General features: G+C 48.2%; 1 protein-coding gene across 1 annotated transcript in view; it reads right to left on the bottom strand.

The window, feature by feature from the left end:
- mnd (L-type amino acid transporter minidiscs) overlaps positions 1-25726 on the bottom strand; it is a 136887-nt gene extending 111161 nt beyond the window's left edge. The window contains exon 1 of the mRNA XM_075703398.1: positions 24934-25726. Coding sequence (XP_075559513.1) covers positions 24934-25435 — 502 coding nt within the window. The 5' untranslated portion in view covers positions 25436-25726. The remainder of the gene's footprint in view (positions 1-24933) is intronic.
- Between the last annotated feature and the right edge of the window lie 787 nt (positions 25727-26513).

The raw sequence follows: 26513 nt of genomic DNA, 5'->3' as shown, positions 1-26513 counted from the left end.
AGTGTCCAACGAAATGCATTAGCATTACAGTTAGTTTTTTAAGAAACCGCTGTGTCATGCATTAAAGCACAAAAGTAACTGGAACACCAATACATTTCGACGGACACTTTGAAAATTAATATATAGAAACTGGTGCTGTCCAGAGAATTCGTCACAAGTGGATACGCCGGGCGAACTCTGCGGTTATAATTGGTGGATTGAAATATGTGGGGCAATGTAATTATTTAAGAAGTTAATTAGTGTAATTACCTTAATTATTCAATTGAACATTTTGATTTCTCGTAGAAGTAATGGCCGCCTCATCGAGTAATTTAGCTCACGGGTTGGAATTGTGCTATCTGCCATAGGTAATATTAAAAAAATTAGGTGCAGCTAAAAAAAAAAAGCACCTTGTATACAGCAACTGCTAGTGCAATGTCGCGCGTAGAAACGCTCAAATGTGTTTATCTGAGCATCAATAGTATTAGCATTCAACGTTGCGCGACATGCTGGCGTGACCAGCGGCGACCAGCGCCGGTGAGGGTCCGTGTTATCGCAAAACGTTCTCATCGCAGCGCATGCGCAAAGGTGTGCAATTGTAAGAACGGGTTGATTTTCGTCAAACGACGTGCGCAACGCGGATGATTTGCAGGAGTGGCGAATCATTTCTTGTCTCGCGTGTTTTAGCCTACAGAGAACCGAAGGCTACGAAAATTGAAGGGACAGGCAACCGCTCAGAACATGCATCGAGATAATCTCGCTAATGGAAAGATAGCCTACCGTAGTGGCTAAAACGAGCCATGGTTTTCTCATTAAACGTGGATTTACATTGTTAATGCATCACTAAAAGTCGCGAAAAATGACCTCTGGCACCCCACGCGGCAAAAACATGAAGCTGCACAAGAGATCCACCACGTGGCCTTCTACTAGTGAACGCGGTTCTTGGTCTTCTTGTTAGTAATGAAATGCAGTATAGTTTTAGTTATAAGCTTTTCCTAACTTACAATGTGCAGATAAGTTAGTTTTTAGTAAGCAGAAATGTGGCGCTGCCTTCGCCTTTGTTTTCGATGAATTGGCTTGACTCGTCTATCGACAGAACAACAGCGACGGGGACCAGTCAACGATGACGTGTACTTGGGAGAAAAACGGGCTACAAATATAAGAAATGTCTTTACAACAACGCGAACTTATTGCACCAGCTTTTTATTTTCAAAAGTGGTTGAAAAAGTCAAAATGGTAGGTGGTTAACCACAGTCACACTCTCTCCTGTGAAAGCGTAACGATGGGCGGCTTTCACAATTTGCGTGGCGGGCTATCGACATCGCTCTCACTTCTCAGCGTTGCTGGAGGAGGGACTCTTACTTTTTTAGAGTCTGCTCAGATCGAAAATTCTGCGTACTATATATCCACGCGCTTTTGGAAGTAACCGCTGCAGATTTAAGCACTACCGAGGGTCGGCTTTGCGTTGCGCCATAAAAATCTAGGTCCTTAAATATCGGTTGTCAGTCCCTTTAAGGATTTTTTTTTCCCTCGGATTCCAAACTTATCAGGGAGCTTTACGGCCGCTAAAACGCGGCAAATGCGGCTGGTGCCTTTAGCAGATATCACCTTAAATTATTTAGACTAATAACTTATGAAGGGAGTGCGAGCATCCGGCGAGGCTTCCCAGGGGGCCTTATACAGAACAGCTCACAGTCTCATAACAGCGACCGCATAACCAAAACAGCGCTCGCCAAGAGTAAAGCTCATTCCAATGAATAGCATCGCAATGATTTCTACGCAGCGGGGGAAAGCAGCCGCAAGAGCGGAAACGAAGGTTCAAATGAAGGTTGCACAGGTGGTGTTGTTTGCTACGGCTGGATCACAGTTTGCCTATGCACAAAGAGAGCAGCTGTAGTTTGTAGGTCGTCATGCACCGTCCTTAAGTAATATATATATATATATATATATATATATATATATATATATATATATATATATATATATATATATATATATATATATATATATATATATATATTCAGCGAATGTTTTGTACACCATTCTACACAATTTCTCAGTAAACAAAGCTTCTTCTGATAAACGGAACATATATTCCCCGATACCTTTAGCTTCCGCTGGGAGAGATTTCACTCGAATCAACCCTCAGCAATATGGTTTGCAACGTCTGTGTATAATATATCATTTGCAAGACTTTTTTTTCCTCCTTTTTTTCTTTTTCTTTTTCTTTTAGGGGGGTTGGGACAGGCTTGGTAAAGAGGAGACGCTATTGTTTCCACTTTCTCCTGAAAGTGTGTTCAGCCTTCGTCAACGACTGCACTGAAAGTCTACACGCGTCCTTGCCTGAAAACGAAGTGTTCGTTCACACACCCAGGCTTCGGACGCAAACTGCATTCATATTCAGGAAATGGAAAATTGCCATCAATCCGAATGAAGCACGAAGTTACAAGGAAAATCAATACGGGTTCCCCGTGTGGATGTCGACTTCAGCTTTAGTGGAATCTCATTCGCTTAACGAGAGCAGGTAAGAAATGTACCTGGCCAGTATGGAAGAGGAAATTGTGTCACCGCGTCCCGTACAGGAGCCGAGCGAGCACATTTCGCACTGGCAAAGGTGCGCTCTTCGCGACAGGGACTCGAGGTGATAGCGAGAAGGGCGGCGCGAGTGCGACGAAGGACCACGCCGGCGAAATGTCCATTATGGCCGATAAGCGACATTTCTTCTTCTCCCTTTGCTTTGTCACCCTCTTGCTTCTTTCTTAGTTCGCCGTCTGCGTCACGAGGACGAAGGCAATGCATGATGCTTGTCGAGGGAGGAATCCGTTGGTGAGAGGTGTATGCACAGAGAAGTACGACACATATATCTAAATATATTTAAGGCATCATACCCCTTGCGTCAAAGTGACGCATCCATTCTGTGGGATCGGCCACGAATGGGAACATGCACAGTGGCACATACGCGTGTAACCCAAGTTGTCTACCAGCTGGGCCAGTCAGCAGCCATAAGTTGTCTATTCGAGCATAATACCCTGAAGGGCCATGAAGTCTGCTTTGCAAGACAGTAGCCAGCACATACCCAGTGGCCCAAGTTGTCTATATATATATATATATATATATATATATATATATATATATATATATATATATATATATATATATATATATATATATATATATATATATATACGACCACGAGACGACTACGTACGCCAAACACAAGGGAAAGGCAAAGGCATATCTTGTGATGAAGTGGATTGCGGCCAGCTGTTTGGGGCTACTCTAACGAGCTACCCTGTCTACGGGTGAGGTCCCTCATATTAGGCGTATCTCATGGATAACCACTGAACAAAATGGGGTATTCTGAGTGCAGGCAGCAGTGTCAGTGCTCGCATGCCATCGGTCGTTCTGAGATCTGGTAGCGCTTGCACCGCGCGCCGCAGAACTTTGTAGGTCATGAACAGCTTGTCCGAAGAACGTTTCGAAAGTAAGTTTCGTCGTTATTTTTGAAAGAGAAGACGGTACACCAGGTGAAACAAACAATCGCCATAAGAATCCACGCCCGTTGCTGGTTCAACGACGGAAGGAGCGTCAGCGAAGGAGGAATGACGCATGCGCAGAGCGCCGAAGAAGAGAGAGTAGCAGCAGACCGGGGTGCCCGAGGTTATTCGAGTACAAATCACGATGGCAGACAGACGTGTGCTGACAACGTGCTCGCCAATGGAAGTGCGTGCTGTTGTCCGGTATGAACGGGCACGTGGGACTAGTGTGTCCGTCATCCACGAACGCCTACAGACCGCGTGCGGTGAAGAGGTTATATAACGACTCGGGCCTTGCATCGCAGGACACCGAATTTGACCAGAGTGGTTTCTTCAAACTGATTATCGAATCCCGGCCGCGGCGGCCGCATTTCGATGGGGGCGAAATGCGAAAACACCCGTGTACTAGATTTAGGTGCACGTTAAAGACCCCCAGGTGGTCGAAATTTCCGGAGTCATCCACTACGGCGTGCCTCATAATCAGAAAGTGGTTTTCGCATGTTAAACCCCATAATTTAATTATTCTATTTAGCTGATTGCACGTTACGACAAATGTCGCAATGTCGGCGGCGACTATGTGGAAAAATAGTGCAAGGTGTATAGTTCACGATGCCATGGTGTACTTCTTTCTTTTTTGTTTTTTTTGGCGATAAAGTTTCCGTGTGGACATAAATGACGAGACTTACTTTCGGTACGTCCCTCGTACAGCCCCTCTCATTAAGTGCCGAAAAATCGAGACCATATCTCGAAAATAACACCCTGTTGTCACTAGTACTTTGCTGTTGAAGCATCATGACACATATCTAAATCTAAATCAAATACAAGCATTATTTGGAAACGAACGAGCCAGACAATGTAGGACAACAACTTGAAACATCCGAAGCGGATGGCACCCACATCGACGGGCGCCGCCATGTTGCCCTACGCAAGGCATTACGTCCGTTAAATCGCGTACGCCGCTAAATCGCTTACGTTTGCAAAAGCCACAGCGTCGCTTGAGTACTGGGCATGTGCAGTGCGCACCACGCAACGCTTCGAATATTCTATTTTAACTGCACGCACGAAGTGCAGAAAAGGCGGTCCTTCCAGCGCTCGAGATCTCTCCGCACGCTATGCGTATCGCTTACGTTGTGTCAGAGCGCGCATTTGAGAGAAGCTTCCACGTAAATGGATACTGCGCGCGTGAACCTTAAGTGCCCGCAGTTACCGCTGCTTTTGAAGTTTACTTTCTTTCTTCGCGGTCACTCAAAGCTCCTTTATCGGGCAATGCCACGCCTGTCTCAGCCAATTCTTTACTTTCTTTCTTTCTTTCTTTCCTCTCTCTCTCTGTTTCTCTCTCTCAGTGGAGCTTCTCCGCAATTTCCAGCATCTCGCCTAGGGCCAGTGGGCGAGTAAGCACACATTGGGTGGACAACACTGCGCTCAACCCATTTACTGCTAGTGTCTGTTGACCGTTGAAGACTGGCGTACACTTCGTTGTATTTCCACTCGGTTCTCGCTCGCTTATTTTCGAGCATGCTCCGTCGTTTTGCCATACAGGCACGTGATCCGCCATATCTTCCAGACGTAAGGCAAAACTTTCTACATATGTCACTCCATCAGTCAATCCATTATATTCATTCTGTCGTCCGTAATGAGACCGTATACAACGAAAAGCATATACAGCACTACATGTAGTGCTCGCGCAGAACCAATTCATTTTATCTGTCTATTTGTAACTGTGCACTCGGATAGCTTGGCACTGTTCGATGATTTCAAACTTGCATGGCTTTCTGCTCCGCAGAATTCTAGTGGCACCTGTTCCGCAAGTTGTAATAAATGCAGACCTGGCGCAGTGCTGCACCAGCTGCAGTGATCATCATAAGCTGCCGCACCGAGTTATTAAATTTACGTTTTTGCATTATTATTATTTTTTTTGCCGCCTTTCAGTTTTTATTGACCTGTCCTCCTGTTTGAAATTTTCGAAGCACATTGCCCAACTTGAAGCGTAAATTGGCGCCAGATACAAGGCAGCAGTGTCACCATCTATTATTATTCTATTTACAGCCACATTAATTATTCTCTTACAACACGGGGTATCGAACACATTAAACCCCGCTACAGCATCAGCAGAATCGGGCCATATATTGTCCAGTCCATTCTGTTGTAGCACCTCCGCTGTACATGCTTCACCATAAAAATGCTCTCAGTACGTCGCCTTGCTGAATATATGCTAGCCATAATGGTCTCCCGTTCAACATATCTTTTAGGGTTTAAATGAGACGAGGTTCACTGCTCAAAACTTTTTATTACCGTCAGTATGAAAAAGCTAGGGAAAACGCTACTTCTCGGCGTGGTGTTTTCGGAATAGCCTCCTTCTAGGCGACAAGTGGTTATTATTATAAGCCCCTTCAAGAAAGTGTTAGTCCTATTTGTATTAAATAAATGCTTCTTTACACGGCAATTACATGTCAACTGCATTATATTCTCCTTTTGCTTTATTTCATGAGTGTGTGTGTGTGTGTTCCTTGCAGCTTGTTTAAACGATCTTTTATTCAACTTATCGATAATTATTACGCTTTGACCTGTCTCGATTACACTGCTGCTTCTGCTGCGCTATACATATCTTACGTATAGTAATGGTAATGCATTAAGATACGATCGGAGGGGTTAAACTTCTTGCAAGACAATGAGCCGCAGTGTGAAGTACACGTGTGGCAAGCCGTTGTCTGCGAGCTTCTGCCTCCTTTCTACGTCGCCGTCTCGCATCGTCGAGTTGTTGCTTTCGCAGCTTGGCTTCTTCGGCTCGTTTTCAACGCTTAGCAGCGGCTTCACGCGCTCGTATAGCCGGGCCCGACTCGCGTCAGCGACTTTTCTCTTCGACTTTACGTTGCATCCTCTCAGCAGGGGAAGGCAGCAGTCGCGGTCGAACGCCTTGCTCCCGCCGCTTCGCACGGAGCACCTCGTTTCTCGCTTGGCGAGCATCCTCGGCCGCAGAGTACTTCCGACAGGGGTGTGCAATGCTTTATTGATGGCTCGGGTGCTTGTGTTATGCTTGTTCTTTATTGAAACGCACGCTGTTCTGTGTGTTGTATGGCTGATTTTAATAAATGTATGCACTGTTCGCTTTACTTTGCTGAGCGCTTGTAGCATCTGCCTTACGTGGGTATGAGCCATTGCATATTTTGCTTGCTTAGAAGCAGGGGGTGGGGGGGGATTATAAGTCATTGCTGATGATGATATTTTTGTACCATTGGACCAGACGGCGCGCTTATTTTTTTTTTTTCTAGGCCATCGGGGGTATGAGAACACTCAAGGCTTTCGCCTTACTATAAATATGCGAAGTTGGATCGTACGTGTCATCACTCCAGCGTTTTGGAATAACAGCTGTTCGCTATGTTTAACTGCTGCTGAAAGTAGCCCAGATCTCCACAAATTTTGTTTGATTGTTCGTTCAATCGTCCGTACAAAAATAAATTTACACGGTTCGGAAACTGCGGCTGCTGGGAGCTGCGCCACGCGACGCACAGCAGACACGTCGGGACCCAGTCACACCTTGGCAGTGCCGTAAATTACCAAAGTCGAGGGCGCGCCGCAGACACCGCGGCGCATCTGCTGCGCCGCACCTGCGCCGCGGCCGTCTGAGCCCGGCGCCGTCCTTACGTGCGCGCGCGTACACTAGAGAATAGCGTAAAATCCTTGCGTTAGCGTTAGCGTGCGACGCAACGCTAACGCAAAGAAAGACTGCACTGCGCGGCACAAGGTAGTGTTTTAGAATAGCGGAACGGAGAAAAGCGTTAACGTTGACGCAAACAAATACAGCGCCATCTAGATGTAAAAACACAAAGTACTGCAAAGCCAAATCCACACGAAATATCGAGCTTATCCAATGCCGAATCCACAAGTGTGTCCCTAAGTCAAGCTTATCGAAAGCCACAGTCGCTGCGTTAATTACGCATGTAGGTGTTTGGTTTGAGCGTTGTTTTGTCGAGAGTCGCGAAACACACCGATTAATCTTGGCATGCCGCGATCGAGTGTTCTGTGGGACCCATATTACGTGTCCTTTTTAAGTTGGGATGACATAGACGCCCTCATGCTTCGGGAATGAGAGCGACCGCGCAGGTTATACGTGTTCTCAAGATCCACTCAACGTCGAAGCTATACCGGAGGGGACGTTTCGCCGGCAATTTCGCTTCCAGAAAGCGGATTTCCCACTTCTTTCCAATTTTTTGCAACGGACGCCCACCTTGAAGTCCATCCGAATGGGTTCAAGGCGAAAACCTCCTTCACGAGGTTCATATCGTCGTCGTTGGTAAAACGCACACGCATTGTGACCACAGCACCGACCACACTACTGTGTTTTGCCGCGGAAAACATGACATGCATCGGCTTCACATGCGGCTTTACACCAAGCGAACGAGCGAAATACACTTGGGCGCCATCTCGAGGCGGATACAGCAAACATGAGCAAACATTAGCAAACCCCCTAGTTAAGCCTACTGCCCGGCTAATCGAGGACGTATATCGCAAACAACGCCCATTTGTCACCTGTGCGCCGCTGCCGAAGCATCATCACACAAATCTAAGGCGAACACGAGCATTAGCGGGGAAGGATAGAGCCTAGCAGTGCAGGCAGACGACTCGATAGATCCGAAGCGGGCTGCTCTCACTTCGACTGGCGCCGCCATCTTGCCGTACGTAAGGCTCCCCTTGCGTGCGTTAGCGTTCAACGCTAAATCCTGAAAATAGCGTACGTACGTAAGAGCTCCAGCAGCGTTTACGTATAGCGCATGCGCAGTGTGGTGCACGCAACGCTAACGCTAACTCTTTGCGTTTGCTGCTTTAAGCTATACTAAAACTGTCTAATGTCGGTTCACAGCGCCCGCCAACGAGTCAGCCTGCGCGCCGAGCACACACCACCGGCAATAGAGAGTTTTAGCCCAGCGGGTTTACGGCCAGCGGAGCCGAGCGGACGAGCGGAGACGAGACTGCGCATGCGCACAACGCTGAGGCGGCCAGCGGTTTTACGGAGCAGCGTTTACGCCCGCTGGAAAGCACTCCCCAGTGGAGCGCGCGAGCGTGCGTAAGCGCGCGCGGGCGTGTATGGGAAATGCAAGATGGCAGCCGCGAACATGAACACCGGCCATGGAGGAAGGAAACTGAGGAGAGACCCTACCCCTCCGCGCGCTAGGAGAAAAGTGTGGAGGAAATGACGTAAAGGTTCTCCTTTGTTTTGCTGTTTTTTTTTATTTCTTTGCTGTAGCGGCCCCGCCTTTCGGGCCACAATGGCGGCTTTGTTATTGTTCTGTGCGCTCACACGTGTTGCTCTGTAGGTTTCGTACCGTGGAAAAGGCGCCGTGCGCACAGGTTTGCGTTGGTCTTCGTGTTTTGTGGCGATGCGTTATCTGGACCGTGCTCTACCGGATGTTGCTGTGGACAGGTGGGACAGGAGGACCTAAAGTTCGTGAAATGAACGCGCATGCAACGCTGTACGCAATGTACCGCGCCACGGCAATGGCAACGGACGAAGGAATATCCGCGGGAAATTTTGCCCTTTTTGGCGGAATCATGTTAACGTGCTAACGATTGTTTAGTATTGCTGCGGAGCGCGCGGGTCCGAGCAGCACGGTTGCGCGCAGCGCGGCGTGGTTTCGCGAGAAATGTAAACAAGATAGGAGAGCTGGCCTGATAGGCGGAGCAACGCCATGAGCAACGCCAACTTCCAGCTTCACTTTAGCTTCTCAAAAAGTGACGTCAGGGCCTCTCCTCAGTTTCCTTCCTCCGTGACACCGGCCCTTCCTCCATGACACCGGCAGTTCTGCATCGACGACGGCGACTGCGGCGCTGACCCGTACATTAGTACTCAGTACATCATTAACAAATAATGTACTGAGAACATGTAATATATCTTTATTAAACATCTCTTGCATTATAAAAACAAGCGTAATTATAATTCATTTCTCAGTAACTCCTATTTTGACCACTAGGTGGGTTACTCCGCTCTAGAGTGCCTAGGGGAGTAGCGCGGATCGAGGCATCCTACTCTGCTCGAGCGCGTGAGTGATCCGCCGTGCTAAACCTCTTTTTTCGCGCGCCGGTCCGCTGGCACAACGGTGGAGACCGCGAGCGGAGCGAAACTTAAACCCGCTGAGCTAAATGTCTCTAATAACTTTCACTCGATCGCGCATCGACGCACGCGCCCACGGAGCAAGTGCAGAGTACATACTTGCGGGTCGGGTCGCAACACAGGCCTTGCTGTCACATGTCGTCGGCATAATGGCTCTATTTCCTATAAACGACCGCAAAAACTCTGCACGGATGCGTTTGGGCGGTAGGCTGTTGCCTCATTTTTGTTAGTCTATCTTCTCCGAGGCAGTCAAGAGCACCGGCGTCATGTACGGGATGTCTAAATATAAAGCAAGATTGTCTAATGCTGACACGAATTGGAAATGCGTTGACTGAGTAAGACGAAGAAGCACAAAACAGAAGAAAAAAACGATAGTGATGTCAGGAGAACGGTCAGGTAACCGAAACTACCGCATGGTAAAGTATACCACTCACTGAAGCGAGCGCGCGACGCTCAAGGAAAATAAACCACACAGACTGCGCAGCCCGGAGCCAGTTTACGCGACCCTCAAGTTGTTTTAGTGTGAACACTCTTAGACCCGTAACAGACTCACTTCCGTGAGGTAGTCTTCTTATTAAGCAGCGCTGTTCCAGTCACTAAGATTGAGTTTGATGACATCTTCCAAATAACGCGAAACATTTGCCCTATCAGTACCTAAATGGCATTATGGCATTATGAAAGACCACGTTGGACAACTTCAAATAAAAACAGTGATAACGAATTGTGCTTCCGTCTGTGAAGGGAAGGCAGGTGTCAGCATTCTATCACTGTCTCTGAATCGTATCACAAGAAGCTAACGAACAAAGACACCAAGCACAACATAGGGAAAGTTACTTAATTGTACTTACTAATTGAATTAAAGTAATGATAAATTAATGGCAACGAAAGTGGAAGAAAAAAACAACCTGCCACAGGTGGGGAACGATCCCAGGTCTTCGCATTACGCGATACAAAGCATCGCACGCGTTATGCCATTAATTATCATTGCCATTAATTTATCATTTCTTTAATTCGTTTAGAAAGCACAAGTAACTTTCCCTATGTTGTCCTTGGTGTCATTGTTTGTTGGCTTCTTAGGATATGATTAATAAAAATCGGGGCGCTCGGTTAACCCCTTTCTTCTCTGTCTCTGAATTGGTCTTTTTCCATTCGCCTATACCGGACTTCAAGCATATATCTCTCAGGCTGAACAATTGGCAATCGTTTCAGCTTTACGTAAATTACCTTAATCTTTGCCGTCCGCCGTAATTTTAATAGCTTGTCTGTCTGTTTGTTATTCGCTAACTACAGATAACTTGCCAAACACTTTAGGAAATTTCTCGTTCGTTCGGTATGGGAGCCAAACCACAAGGGGTTACGATGAATCTGCAGATGTACTCACAGTAGCATGCCATGATGGTCATGTAATCCCTGTTTTACCAACGTCTGCTTTCATCATTGCTGCACGATTAAGAAAATTTGCTACCGCAAATAAGTTTGCCAAATCTTCATTGTACTCTGATTCCCCGCATCTAAATATTTCTTGGAACAATGCGCAGTGTCCCATTAAAAAGTAACAAACCTCGCATTACGAGACTATGTTGCCCTGTCCACCCCCCCCCCCCCCTTCACAGGTCTCGTCTGGCCCCATCGTATCTACGTCATTTTTGCAAGGCGAGTGAATCGGTAGATTCCATTTTAGCTTGTCGCCGTTTCACAGATCAAAGGAAAAGATTTTCGGAAGAATCATCCCGAAATCTTGACTTGAACCTGACTGTTCCGGCCGTCCTTTCTTCTGGTGTTGCCCAACTGGGTTTTATCCAAGGAATGTTTTGCCCTCTGCGACTTCTTGCGCGAGACAAGAACTACACGGTATATATTCTTTTCTTACTCAATATTCCAATATTCCAATCTTCCTTTATTCACGTTCGTTTATTATTATCACTGAGTTATAATTCGCTTTATACATGTATCAGTTAACTTTTAATATCACGATACTGACTCACTTTTCAATGTACTTTCATAAAAGTGTTTATTTTCTTGAACCCTCGTATACCGATCGACTCATGGCCGATCTCCCAGAGTGAGTTGAGCCATTTCATTAAGGAACAACCAACAAACAAGCAAACAAACCAAGCAAACACTGCGCTACATAGCTCCACTGTCATGCACTCCTTCGCATGACATACCAATTTCAGCCATAGGACCAAACGAACTATGCTGAGGTGCCAGAGGCCTAGAACCAAGGCAGACTGTGTCACGGTCCTAGCAAACGTGAGCATGCGGCAGGCGTGCAACAAGACAGTTTGTCCGTGACGTTCGGCACGGCGACAAGCCATGCCTCGCCATTTGAAGCCACTTATCGGTGTGATATCGTGCTAGTGTGTGAAGTTCGAGATCAAAGAATATCAAAAAGAAAAGAAAAAAGACATAGTGTGGAGAACACTTGTCGTTAAGTGCGCCACGATAACAACTCCCATCGATATTTTTCCGCAATGCGAGAAGGAGATATCGCGCTGTTACTTGCTGAGGACGTCGAGATTACGGGTGGTCCTTTTCTCTTTCTCTCCATCATCTGCGGTACGCCTGCATGACATGTTCGTCGCACAAAGCCCGTCCGAGAGCGCAATAAAACCCGCATGTTTTCTAGATCTAAGGACGGGTTAGCAGCGTCTGTAAATCGATCTCGTGGCTCTTCAAATGAAATCGACACCTACAACCGCTGTTTCGTGCCTCCTTGCAGGCGCGCGCACACACGGCCGAAATTCAAGACTTCCCTGCGGACCTGAATTTCGTGGTTTCGTGCAACATGCTCAACACTCTGCAAACCATGCGCCAGTGCCACTCACTGCGAAAACTTAACGAGGCACTCCTCGCAGCGTGCACTGGCGTACTTCCGTTGTCACGTGATTGATTCGCTGGCAGTGCACACGGGCTACAACAGTTGCATCCATTTTGCTGGAACGCCAATGCATATCGTCGAACACTTTGAAAATTAATAGCCCGAAACCGGTGCAGTCCGGAGAATTCGTTCCAAGTGGATACTCCGTGCAAACTCAGCGGCTATAATTCGAAGATTTAAATAGCGGCCATAATATTAATAATTTAAACATGTTAATTAACATAATTATGTTGATTATTTAATTAAGCGTTTTGATTTCTCGTAGAAGTAATGGCCGCTTGATCGAGTAATTTAGCTTAAGGATTAGAATTGTGCCATCTGCCACAGGCAATTTTTAAAATTTTGGTGCAGATAAAAAAAAAACACCCTGTATGATGCCCCCGAGCTCCGAATACGAAACGGCGGGGCACACCCGAGGTGACGCCGCAGCATACGTCCTTGAGGTCAATATACGTTGTGAGAAGGGGCTGTTCTTTGTCAGGATCGCCTTCACTTTCCACTGTATGTTTTCTTTTTCTTTTTTTTTTTTACATCTGCGGCGCTTAGAGGCCGAAGGCGGCGTTATCGGCGGCGCAACGGCGTCCGAGATTTTGACGAAGAGCGAAAACAATGGAAAATGAAATGGCTCGTCGAAATATACTGTCGCGAGACGTCAACCCTTCTTATTTGGACGCGCCACCAACGTGCGATAGTCGTCCATGCAGTCTGTTAGCATTTATGAGCGGTCCGCTGACTTGCCCTATGCTTTCCTTGTCCGGTGTCATGTAGTTTCTAACAAAATAAAATAAAATAAATGTCTTGCCCCTTGAGACCCCTAACTCTTCTAGCTCGTTGCATAGCGAATATCTCGAAATCGGCAGCCTTGGAGCCATGAGGTATAGCATAGGAGGATACATTGCCCTGTTTCCTGCTCCTAAATTCACTGCTCCTCGCGACGCCTGCAGCTGAGTGGATGTTTGATATCCGTTGTCATGGCCATGAATGGCGGCTAAGCACGAGGTCGTGGGATGGAATCCCGGCCATGGCGGCCGCATTTCGATGGGAGCGCAATGCAGAAAACACCCGTGTACTTAGATTTAGGTGCACGTTAAACAACCCCGGGGGGTCAAAATTTCCGGAGTCCCCCACAACGGCATGCCTCATAATCAGATCGTAGTTTTGGCACGTAAAACCCTATAATTTAATTTTTAATCAATGGCGCTGACTAGGCTAAATCCATAGCGCACACACACACACACACACACACACACACACACACACACACACACACACACACACACACACACACACACACACACACACACACACACACACACACAAATAAGAAAGTGGACGGGGGAGGCGACCGTCGCCGTAACTAAATTAGTGGGTTTAGCTCTCAAAGGCGGCAAGTAATCTATTCGTCCACTTTCATATCCAGTTTCCTAATTATTTCAACATTTCAATTAAGAAAGTCGGTAATTTCCCTATATTTTTCTTGGCTTCATTATCTGTTGGCTTCATGTGGTTGTAAAGAAAGCAAAAAAAAAATCGTGCCCCTCTGTTTCCCTCATTCTTCTTGATCAAAAAAACAAAAGTTATAAATTTGTGCGTCGCTTCTTTGGTTACGTGCCTACAAAGAAGACTGTCCGTACTCCGCAACCGGCGTTGATACGATTTTCGCAAATTCGCAGTGTCTTCTTTGGACTCTACCCGCCGTGGTTGCTCAGTGGCTATGGTGTTGGGCTGCTGAGCACGAGGTCGCGGGATCGAATCCCGGCCACGGCGGCCGCATTTCGATGGGGGCGAAATGAGAAAACACCCGTGTGCTTAGATTTAGGTGCACGTTAAAGAAACCCAGGTGGTCAAAATTTCCGGAGTCCTCCACTACGGCGTGCCTCATAATCAGAAAGTGGTTTTGAACGTAAAACCCCAAATATTAAATATTATTATTGTTATTCTTTGGACTAAGAGAGACGCCGTTGGAGGCTCGCTCGACATGTCCACGAGCGCCATCAGCTATGACGTGCCAAGGAAGCCTGTTCTTTGTTTGATATCGATCGATACTGCCGGTGCATGGGCGAATGAGGAGTCGTTCTATTCCAAAACAAGCACAAATTGCCAGAATACATGACGAACGAGAAGATGGGGAACCGAGGTGCCCGATTTTCGTTGATCAGAACCATATAAAGCCAAGAAAAGCATAGCAGTTATTTGCAGTTTTATTTGAAGTAGTTAGTAGTTTCAATTAAAATTACAAATAATTTCCCCTATGCTTTCCTTGGCTTCATTATCTGTTGGCTTCATATGGTAAGGGTATATGATGGAAGCCATGGACGGTGCTATGAAAGGCATTTGAGGTCTCATTGTACAGCCTTTCATCGGCATGCCTAAAGAACGAAAGGTTCACAGATGACACATCTTTTGCCCACCGTCCATGGCTTCTCTGCGCTGATTTAGCTGCTGACGAGCGAATACTATTTTCGCAGCACACAAAGTAAGAGCGCTTTGAAGGTCAGCACGCGAACACCCGTCGCTCGTGCAGTCGTGTTGGTGAACACGCGCAAAACGTATGCGGCATGCACTTAGCCTGGCTTTTTAGCACACTTGTCCCCGATCTTGTTTTCCGCATCGACATCAACCCATGCACACATCTTAAAGCCTTAAGGAGAGGAACAGACATCGTTTTGTTGTTACGATGTTTCTAAAGAGGCAACAACAACAACAACAACAACAACAACAACAACAACAACAACAATAATAATAATAATAATAATAATAATAAAGATACTGCGTCCTCTTAGGTACGGTGGACGGCGCTTAAATAGATTTGTTTATCTTGCTTTCTAAAATGGAGTCTTTTTGCGTTCACACTTTTGCTATATCTAAGCTGTGGTACAGCAAGGCAGACAACTGTTCGCGCGCACAGTTTCACGTGTGTATCGTGGTTTTTTGCTATTTTCTTCTTCCTTCTCCTTTTTATTATTTTCCCTTGAATAAGGAATTTGGGATTTTGGAATGGTCAACTATGATGTAGACTACCTTTCTATTCTCCTACATCTAAAAAAACGAAAATCCACATAAAATAAAGGAAAACGTTCTTATTTTCTCTTACCCTCCTTTTAGTCTTCCAGGTTCTATTATTGACATGCTAACGTCGCACACAACGAAGTAGGGGGCGTCATGCCGACCAGGTTTTGTAGCAGATGCCATCGAGACAAAAGTGCGCAGCTGAGACCACGGGATGAGACGCAGTTTGATGAGCAACTTTAACGCGTTAGACCGTGTGCGCCTCGGAATTAATAAGATACTATAGGCCCGTGGCCAACGCCCACATCACAAAGGTGAGAAGCATATCCTCGAGACTCTCTTGAAACCTGCAACGTTCTTGGTTCCTGCTTATGTGTCCTTACTCCACCAATAAGTTTCACAAATTATGAGGAGCTGGGCGAGTAGGTGCACTTTTTTTTTAATTCGAAAGCATGCCCTTGGGCATAATACAAAAGATGTTAAAATACACGAACACATTCGACTCGTGCAAAAAATCTAGGAGTGATGATGATGTGGTCCATGAACCCAACGTTCAAGGTCGGGTGGGCGGGCAGGCCGAAGGCCTGTTGCCCGGAGGTGGCGGAGACGGCTTAGATGAAGTCCTGGGCACGTCCATAATAGGTGTGTCACTGTCACATTTTGGATTTCTGTGTTGAACAATGGGCACGATGAGCCGTAAGGACCATGGTACTGTTGTGGCCAGAGAGCGGTCACAGACGGGGTGAGCGCGACCCCGACACGTAGCCTCCTTAACGTAACCTCCGCTCGGCGAGTTAACCCACCAGGGAGGTCTGACCCACACGGAGGTATGAGAGCTCGTGTGGTACGTCGGAGGTTTTCCTTTTCCCGGATCAGTCGTCCACCGGTGTCTTCAGGAAAATGTGGAAGTGGGTATGTTGTAATCTGTGGGTGGGTGGCCATAGCTGCTTCAAGGAGACCCGGCAGGGCTGCTCGAGGCACCCACTGGACGCGTATGAGGATATTCGTAGTGGCAGCAAGACGGTGAATGCTATCTGGGAATAGAGTGGACCGAGATACCCTACATATGTCGTGGATGGCTTGAGTAGAGTCTGTGCGAATGATGAGTTGAGAGTATCGAGCATCTTGAACAGTAGGCAGCAACGCGGCCAAGCCGTCTCGTATGGCAGCAAGCTCGGCAAGGTAGGCCGGTGGTGCAGGATCGGCAACATACGAGCACGTCTGGCCTGCCTCTGGTATCAATGGACACACGAGAGCTGTGTGAATCATAATGCCATTAACACTGGCATCAATGTATGCTACAAGAGTTGCATCGTCTTGATTGTCATCGGCGCGATGAAGGCGGGAAACATGGCCATTCGCCAGACGACCAAGAGGCTTATTGTCCCTTAATTGTACCCTTTTCCACGGAGCTACATCGGGTCTCGTAGATGCTGGATTGTCTATTTCGTGTCCCATGTACCGGGCCAGTGAAGCAGCCGAGCAGAAATTTGATGGCTTTAGCGCGCGCACGCATCGACGTTGGTGTACGAGTTCGTCAATAGTGTTGAGTTGGGACTCGCGGCCTGTAGGGTTGGCAACGGAGTGAGACGTGGTAGTCCTGTTATGGCCCGCATGGCTTCGTTATTAATGGCCTCAAGGTGAGCCCATTGTGCCTTCGTGAGATGATGAAACTGGGCTCTGTAGACGAGTCGTGGTTGCAATACAGAACGGACAAGAAGGCGAGCCATGTTGGTGCTCGCTCCGCCAGATTTCTTCGCAATCCGACGTATCAACTGTATCGTTTCTGCGGCCTGTTGCTTTGCATTCTTGACCCATGGTCCCGCAGATCCGGAGGAATCTATTTCAAGGCCGACTACACGGAGAGTTGAAGCCTCGTGTAATGGTTTCTGATCCAGAGTTAACTGAAGAGGCCTGAGTGCCAGTAAACGGCGCCCATACTTGTTCGCTACTGACATGTACGTCATCTTGTCCTCGGAAATGTCAAGGCCTATCTGAGCACACCAGTTGTGCGTCATGTTTAGGGCCTCTTGGAGCGCTTGTTCTTGGTGGCAGATTTCAGGATCAACTGACCAGACAGTGATGTCATCTGCGTACATCATGTACTGTGCGTTATGTATCGTGGCTAGCTTCCAAGCTAGTGGAAGGAGAGCAATATTGAAAAGGACTGGTGCGAGCACAGATCCTTGTGGGACACCCCGATGTGCGACGAACTGACCTGCTGCTTGGCCAGCCAGGCGAATGGAGAAGGAGCGAGCGCACAGGAAGGCTTCGACGAATGTGCAGACACCGCTATGGAACTGAGGCCAATGGAGAATTCCAACAATTGCTTCGTGACTCACATGGTCGTACGCTTTACGAATATCCATTGCCAGAATTGTGCGAATCCTTCGGGAGCGGCCTCCGATGAGAACCATAGAAGATAGGCACGCAAGGCCATCCTCTGCGCCTAGATGAGCACGGAACCCGATTTGGCCAGGATGATACCATGAGTACCGCTCGAGCCACCATGTAATACGTGTCGCGAGCATACGCTCCATCAGCTTGCCTAACGTTGAGGTTAGTGCTATTGGGCGCATATGAGCGATATTATCTTGGGGTTTTCCGGGCTTGGGAATAGGGACCATTTCTGCATGCCACCAAGAATCGGGAATGACTCCTGTAGCCCAAGCTTCGTTTATGGCCCCCAACAGCACTTCGAGAACCTTGCCTTCCGTGTTTTTATAAAGTTCATCCGGTATGCCATCCGGTCCTGGTGCCTTGTATGGCTTCGACAGGTCTATTGCCGCTAAAAATTCCGCCATAGTGAAGACAGCTTGTATACCCTCGATGTCGAAGAGCGTAGGCGGCGTGCCTGCATCTGCGGGAAGGCAGTTTTGAACAACGAAGGGAGGCGGTGCTGTGTCCAAAGACGGAAAAAAGGTGTGGGCGACAGTTTCTGTGAATACTGCTGGTGTCTGGCCCGATGCTAACAGGGCGCAGGCTGCGGGCTCTGGAGGGCGCCGACCACGGTCCATTACTCGGAAGGTGCGCCAAATGGAGGCATTGGACGACGAAGGTCCGAGAGAAGAGCACCAGTCCATCCAGCGGCCACGTTCTAAGCGGTGTTCATGGAGCCGAGCTACTGCAGTAAGGCGTTGGGCCTCTAAGCGAAGGGTATTTGATGCAGGGTCACGTTCTGATGCAAGTTCTGCTTGGCGGCGCGACGCCCAGAGACGCAGAAGTTGCAAATCAGCAGCGGTTCGCGATTCATCAACCCACGACGTACGTTCGCCTCAATTGATGCCGCCTTAAGACAATGGGACGGGTCCAGCATGAAGTTGGATACATTGCTTTCTGATACCGCCCAGTATCGATCCCAGTCCACCACTCGACATAGTCGGCGGAGGCGGCCTGTTCCGCCCGAAGATAAGCCAAGGTGAATCGGATGATGGTCACTACCCCAGCAGTCGGGTTCACATGACCACGAGACGGTCGTCCTTCCTAGCCACCAAGATAAGCCCGGTGAGTGTGGCGGCGCGCGAGGGTGGTCACGCCGACGAGTAGGCACTGACACATCATTAAGCAGACTTAATTAGACGTCCATAAATGTGTCCAGCACACATGTACCACGCGCACTGGAAATAGCGTATCCTCATGTGATGTGGGGCGCGTTAAAATCTCCTGCTACCATAATGGGGCAACCAGGTTGTTTCTGTCGTAGGTGCGCCAGCCAGCCGAGACACAACCGGGGGTATCACTCCTACGATCCAACATTGAAGACGATGAGTACGCCACAAATCCTGGAATGGGTGGCAGGCCGTTGGATTCTTGAAGCAGTAGAGCCCAAACACGCAGCTTCCCATATCTGAGACGCTGACGCAGCTCTCCGACCTTCCCCGCGATGCCGCGACAGTTCCACTGTAAGAAGCCTTCTGACACACTTGAAGACATAGCAGCCATCATAGATTAAGATTGGCCAGTAGAACCGAGGTGAGATGCTGGAGCTGTTGCGCAACGAAGCGCAGGAGTTCTTGGGGTGAAAGAGGTTTCGACACAGATGCCGGGTTAGCCATATGAGCAGGACTAGACGTTGTTAAGAACGGCCCAGCTGAGTTGCAAGTGTTGCCAGCGAGTTGCGACGACGGCGGCGTCAACTTTCCAGGAACGCCACCGTTACGCTCTAGCCTCGTCGCCGTACTGACTGAATGAGTTCGACGAAGCAGGCTTTGTGCCGCAACACGACACCGCCAACCGGGTCGGCCGCGAGCCGGGAAGTTGCCGCGGGAACGTCGTCGGGGACCCCTTCCCACGCGCCGACAAAGACGCAGGACAATGGCTACCCGGCCGCGCCGCGAGAGTCAGCTCCGAGTTCTGCGAAATTCGTGTGATGTCGGTTCCGGACCGGACCGTGAACCTGTGTGTGTGTGGGTGCGTGTGTGTGTGTAAGCCGTCCCGGAGAGGCGGCGTGTTTACAATGACTGGACGAAAATTTCCATCCCCTTGGAATGAAGGGGGGAGGGGGGACCGAGTGTTTATAAACCGCTGTTGTGCGGATGCTCGACACACTTTCTTAAGCAGTCATGTTAGACTGAGACACTCTCTCAAACAGTCGTGTTAGACTGACGTACTTTCTCTCGAAGTCATGCTAGACTGATGAACTGCATGTAAATACTGTAAATAAACCCTTATTCCTCGTTCTCGATGAGAAGCAGTCCTTCCCTTCATCAACGTCCTCAGCGTGGATATGTTGGACGATGGCATGGGCCAGCTACCTTCTAATTCATGCCGGACTCCAATCTTGACAACGGGTGACGAGCGATGGGATTGAGCCCCCAATCCTGACAACGTCGACGGCGAATGCGACGGCCGCGCTCCGTCATGACGACGCCGGAGCACTGTACGGCGTTCCTTGAGACGTTGGATTTCCTTTTCAAGGCTGGCCAGGCGAGCGTCGATCTCGAACTCTTCGTCTGCCAAAGGAAGCGGCGTGTCTTCTATTGACTGTGATGCCCGTTGCGGTCGTGAAGTGAACGACCTAACAGCTGCGCTATAGGTACGAGTGGCAGCATCACTTGTCGCTGTACTTGCTATTGTCATCTGGCTAGCGTCCTCTTCCAGCGAGGCCAGAACGGCGTAACGGTTGTACACAGGGACTTGTTTCATTCATGGATCTCGAGGGGTCCTTGCTGGCTGTCGAGAATGACGTTGTCGAGCCTTCTTAGTCGCCTTCAACTTCGTAGGACACGTCGTGGAAGTGATGTCATGATCGTTTGTTTGGCATGGGCCGCATCTAAACGATGCTGACGGTTAAGCTCCATGGTGTCGTCCTTAGGTGGGTAGGGGCAGGATGATTTCATGTGTCCCTGTCTAAAGCAAGAGTAGCAGTACACAGGGAAAGGCTTGAACGGACGCGGGCGCAGTACGCAGCCGTAATACAGGATACGTTCAGGTGGGGAATTAGGACCTTGAAGCGTGATTAGGCCCGTACGACCGCTGCCTAGGTAGCGAGCAGCCATGACCTTGTGTGTGGGACACGATAGTTCCTGCAGGAGCCTCTCGGGTTCTTCGTCAAGGTCAACGCCATTAACCACGTAGCGTCTTAAATCGGTACCACTGGCGAGGTACGCCTGGACTGGAAGGACACGTTCTTCCGTGACTTGTATTTGTTGCAGTTCTTCGAGTTTATAAACTAGTGCCATAGCAGACACCCATACTGAGACCGTATTAGTGGGTTTGTGTAGAGCAAACCCTTGAAATCGGGAAGTCTCGAGGCAGGCGTCCAGGGTCGCTTGAATGATACGGTTGTGCAGAGTGGACGTGTCATATCTAGCACGAGGCTTGATAACCACTTTGTACCACGATGTCGTTGGCGACTCCGGAGACGTGCGTGTCGGTCGTGCGGGCAGGCCTTGTGATGAGCGAGGTCTTTTCGGGGCTGCTGGAGCTACATTTTCATCCGATGGAAGGCCAGTAGCTTCCTTCGTTCTCTTGGCCGACAGCAGGGCTGTTCTGCTCCATGTTGGTGGTATCCATGCTCAGGGTACCGCCTTCGCACGTTGCACTTGTCCCCACGAAGGAGACGCTCCTGACTTGGATCGCAGTTGCATCGGTAACGTTCCGCTCTTTCGACGCAGCGGACAGCAGCTTGGATGCTCCGCGCCGACGCGGCGAGTGCCGCGGGGGCACTCGCACTCGCGGAGCCGCGCAAGAACTCGAGTTGGACGGCGCAGCAGGAGGGTGCAGATGACGACGGACCTTGTAGATAGGCGCCAGTAGTAATTACGAACCGCCAAAGCGGTCCATAAACAACAGAGTTCCAGTAGCGGGGAAAAAAGAAACCAGCAAACAGGGCGAAAATCCGGAGCTACCGTAGGTGCAGTTAAACTTTAAAAAGAAGAAAAAAACAAAGGAGGGGAGGGACAGTGCGAAACGGACAAGCAAACGCATGATTTGCGCGGCAGTCAGCCATGAATAGCTTAACACGGTAAAGTTTTCGCGTTCCTAGAACATCGTTAACGGATCCCAAAGCGATTTTTTTCTATAGTTATTTTTTTCGACGTTTTATTATTTACTATTTCGGAGCGAGGGGAAGGATTCATTATTTTTTTCTTTTGCAGGCGTTTAAGCTATGGATACGCTGGATTTTCGTAACGAAGAGTTGCGAAACGAGGCTTCTCTGCGTTGCTTCTTCGTGCGCTTGTCCGGTTTTGCGATTGTTGCTTTAGGCGATGCTCTGCGTAAACACAACACGTGCGGGCGCGAGCGGGCAGCGCCTGCGCATGGCGCAACAGGCGCGCACGCAAAGCTGCATGCGTACATTTATCTACCTTTTGTTCATTTCTTATTGCGTATGCCTCGCGGCAAATACTCTGAATAAAATTAAATTCCGGCAGAGCCCACCCAACGATGAATGGCGACGTTAATGCGATTAACAATGAAGCCTTGTGTAGCGACACACGGTATTTCCGAATTCTTCACTTCTCTGCAGCTCAACGCTCCCCGCCCAATGCACGAGCTGGCCTCAGCCTGTTAACATCTTTCTCCACACTCGGCTGCTTACGTGGTCGACGTTTTCACTTCTCTTTAGCTGACTCCTGCGATTTTCTGTTGCGGGATTATTCCCTTCTCGCCTCTTGTTCTGCTGCTCGTCTGTCAGTGACGCATACTCATTCTGGGGGATTGGACAAGAATCTTTCACACACCTATACTGCTAATTCTGGAGTTCTGCGTGCAAAATCGATGACTGGTCTATGAGGCACGCCGTAGTGGGGGACTACGGACTAATTTTGACCACCTGGGGTTTTTTAACGTGCACCTGAATATAAGTACAAGAGCGTTCTTGCATTTCGCCCACCATCGAAATGCGGCTGCCGCGGCCGGGATTCGATCCCGCGACCTCGGCGCGGGGCGAGTGTTTCTTTGTGCTGCTGTTAAAAGTGCCCAGCCGAATCTTTTGCTAGAATTTGGCATTTAGCTCGAGTAACTGAAAAATAAAAATAAATAAAGAATAGTGCCACAGATGATCAAAAAAGCGTTCATAAATCATAGGGATGATCGATTAGTTTTTTTTTAATCGATTAACGATGAATCATTCATCATTTTAGTCTTTAATCGATTACTTGCTTTCGATGCATGGTTTTTCATCGAATAATCAAAACTCTTGCCGGGAATTTCAAAAAGGTTGAAACACAGTTATCTACTTTTGTAGAGCCCCATTTTAATGTTTGAGAGGTGAAACCTGGTTTGAAACACAAGTGTATAAAGTTTGGATAAAGTATAATCTTTAACTTGCTAAAAACTAATTCTGGTTCGCACTAGTGGCTTATCAAAAGATAAACAATATATGCTATGAAATGGTACTTCGTGCAGAATTAAATAAGGTACATGGCACTAGTGACCCCTGCACAGTACAGTTAAACGAGAAAAAAACACAGATGGCAAAAGTGAACGGTGCAGTTACTGAAATATGCAAAAAGTGCAATATGCCCAGGAGAAAAGAAAATTACTGGTTTAGGACTTTCAACCACGTGCTCTTTTCTACACAGCGAATGAATTTCAATTGGCTGGGATATTCGGGTGAAACCGACACCTTCTTAGAATGACCACACTACCAGCATGCGGGAATATATGATCGGACGCTATAGATTTGTTGGAATCGACATGAACTCGATCGCTATGTCAAACAACTACTCCAAATCGGCGCGCACGCTGTGGTAGTACGTCTTTAGTGGACCGGGTGTGGCACTACGATCAACGACTAGTCTTGAATTGCGAGTGCATTTCAAGCCTGCGGCTTCGGGTGGCGTGTGGGGAATGAGTGGAGGCACTCGGAAAAACAGTCGACAGTCGCTCCATACCACAGCCGCACAGTCACTGCTCGTGCGCCGCCATTCCTGTACGATTTCAAGATTTTCGCGCCACTCCTGTCAAACTCTCGAAAACGATTCATCGAACAGGTCTAATCGATTAAATGAAAAGTGGACGTCAATGATGATTAATCATTTTGCGGGATACATTTAATTCATTAATTGACTAATCATACATAGATATTACAAACGCTAATAAATCGATAAACTGACGAACACGAGCGCGTTCGCCAGCATAAGCTGATGAGCGCGCAAGCCGCGTATTTCCGCTAGGCCACTTAATCGCTACGGCGTAATGACACGAGAACAATGACCGCAGTTTCATTCCGCAGTCCACCCAACCCGAAGTTAGAATTCGAGTTTCGAAGAACTAGTTACAAAAAAAAAAAAACTTTCAAGCAATTAATGACTGCAGCTGCTTCCGTGGCTCACACCGTGTTTACCATATGGAAACATATTCACAATCAACTAGCTCGCGCTGCCAAATCAATAGTGAACATCTGTCAGTTCCGTTGTCATCGAGTACAGTAAAAGAAACTGCTCGTGCACAGCACGGGTGCAGTAGAATGAATTCGCAACACCAATGCTCATAAATACGAACATGCATGAACGAGAATGGCATAAACAAACAGTCTACTCCACACAAGCAATTTATTTATTTATTTATTTATTTATTTATTTATTTATTTATTTAGTTAGTTAGTTAGTTAGTTAGTTAGTTAGTTAGTTAGTTAGTTAGTTAGTTAGTTAGTTAGTTAGTTAGTTAACAGACAGTACAAGTCATTCCATAATAAATGCAAATTAATTTAGGGCACAACATAAACATCCTGAGAACACATCCTGGTCTGCACTAAGCATGCACGCCAATTATATCTGTCCGATCGCTTGGCTGAGCTGCACAGCACAATGCGCCAGTCAGGAATCGGACAGACATGTGAACGCCTGGCACAGATGTGGCGCAATCTGAGCACAACACGTGCGTGCGCGAGCGAGCGAAAAACGCCTGCGCATGGCACGATACTACCGGCGATACCTGGAGAGAAGTAACGTTATTTAGGCAATAAATATACTCACATATAACCACGGCAGCGACGAGCCTCACTGCGTTGTCTGGTGGTGGGCAGCCAGCGTATATTGGCTCCAAAATGTAGTTGGCGAAAGTGATGCCAGCGATCGCGTTGCTCGTGGGCTGGATGATGAGGAGCGCAACCCACAAGAAGAGGAACGCCGGCAGCGGACCAAAAGCGCTGAAGATGTAAGCGTAGTCCCCTCCTGATTTTGGGATCATCGTCCCCAGTTCAGCATAACACATGGCTCCTACCATCGATATGAGCCCGCAGGCAGCCCATACCACGAGGGCCATGCCGGGGGAGCCGGCGAACCGAAGCACTCCCGTGGGTGAAACGAATATACCAGCGCCTATGATCACCCCAACAATCATCCCTACACCATTCATGAGACCCAGCTCCTTCTTCAATGTTACCGAATTTCTTTTAGGTGACTCCGAACCGGAACCCCGACGCACCTGGACATCGGGGTTCATTAACTGCAACTCGACGTTCGGTTCCGGCGGCATGGTCGTCACTGCGAGGCGGCTTCGCGCTCACGCCGCGTGCGTTAGCTCCAATTGCGCGTGGATGGTTCCTGTCGCAAGCTGGCACGCGGTTCCGTGCTGAGATCGGCTGCCGTCGACACTGAGAGAGACACGCTGTAGCACATGGAAGGCCTTGCGACGCGCCGCTTCTGTTACGGGAGCTCGACGTTGCGTCAGGCGCTTATGAGGAGGTGAACCCTAGTCTCAGCCTTTTTTTAGTTGATAAAAAAGCGTCGAGTGGAGAGAGACGCTCACTACGCCGAATACGGCAGGTCTCTCTCTATCAACGTTCTCGCGCTTTCTCCTTACCCTTTGCTTTGTCGCTTGCGATTAGGGTTCCCCTTGCGGTAAAATCTTAAAACAACTTTTTTTCTCACTCGTTTCGGTTTCGGTTTTGGAGTCGTTGACAGTTGGTTTTCAAGGGTGGATAGTTTCCAGATGTGGTGACCTCTTACGTTGTCTACGTTCTGCCCATTACAAGTTCGCTTGTTTCCCCTGTCAAGCAACCGTGTTCTGAGCGTAATTTACACATGCAGCAACCGAAAACAGCTGCGCAACGTCTTGTAACAAGTAAGCTAGCTAGAGCAGAGCACAGCACGGGCCTATTTCGGCCCAGGCCCGGCCCGGGTGCTTTATGAAGCCCAATCCCAACCCGGGACCGACCGCGCCCGGGCCCGCTATATTACTAAGCGGATGTTTCGGCCTCACCTTCTTGGGGTTTAATCAGCCGCAGTGTATAAGCAATAAAAGACCGAAATACTTGTTTCTCCCATGGGAACATCAGTGATCTGGCCCATTGCCTGTGCTGTTATTTTTCCGCTTTAGCTTGATCGCACGATTTGATCCTATCATGTAATTCAGCACGCGAATATATATATATATATATATATATATATATATATATATATATATATATATATATATATATATATATGTATGTATGTATGTGTGTGTGTGTGTGTGTGTGTGTGTGTGTGTGTGTGTGTGTGTGTGTGTGTGTGTGTGTGTGTGTGTGTGTGTGTATACAGGCGAATTCCCACCCACGAGTATACAGCATAAA

Source organism: Dermacentor variabilis, chromosome 1 (assembly GCF_050947875.1).
Source record: "Dermacentor variabilis isolate Ectoservices chromosome 1, ASM5094787v1, whole genome shotgun sequence".
Lineage (NCBI taxonomy): Eukaryota > Metazoa > Arthropoda > Arachnida > Ixodida > Ixodidae > Dermacentor > Dermacentor variabilis.
The sequence above is the reverse complement of the archived record's forward strand: the minus strand, read 5'-3'. Positions and strand labels throughout refer to the sequence as shown.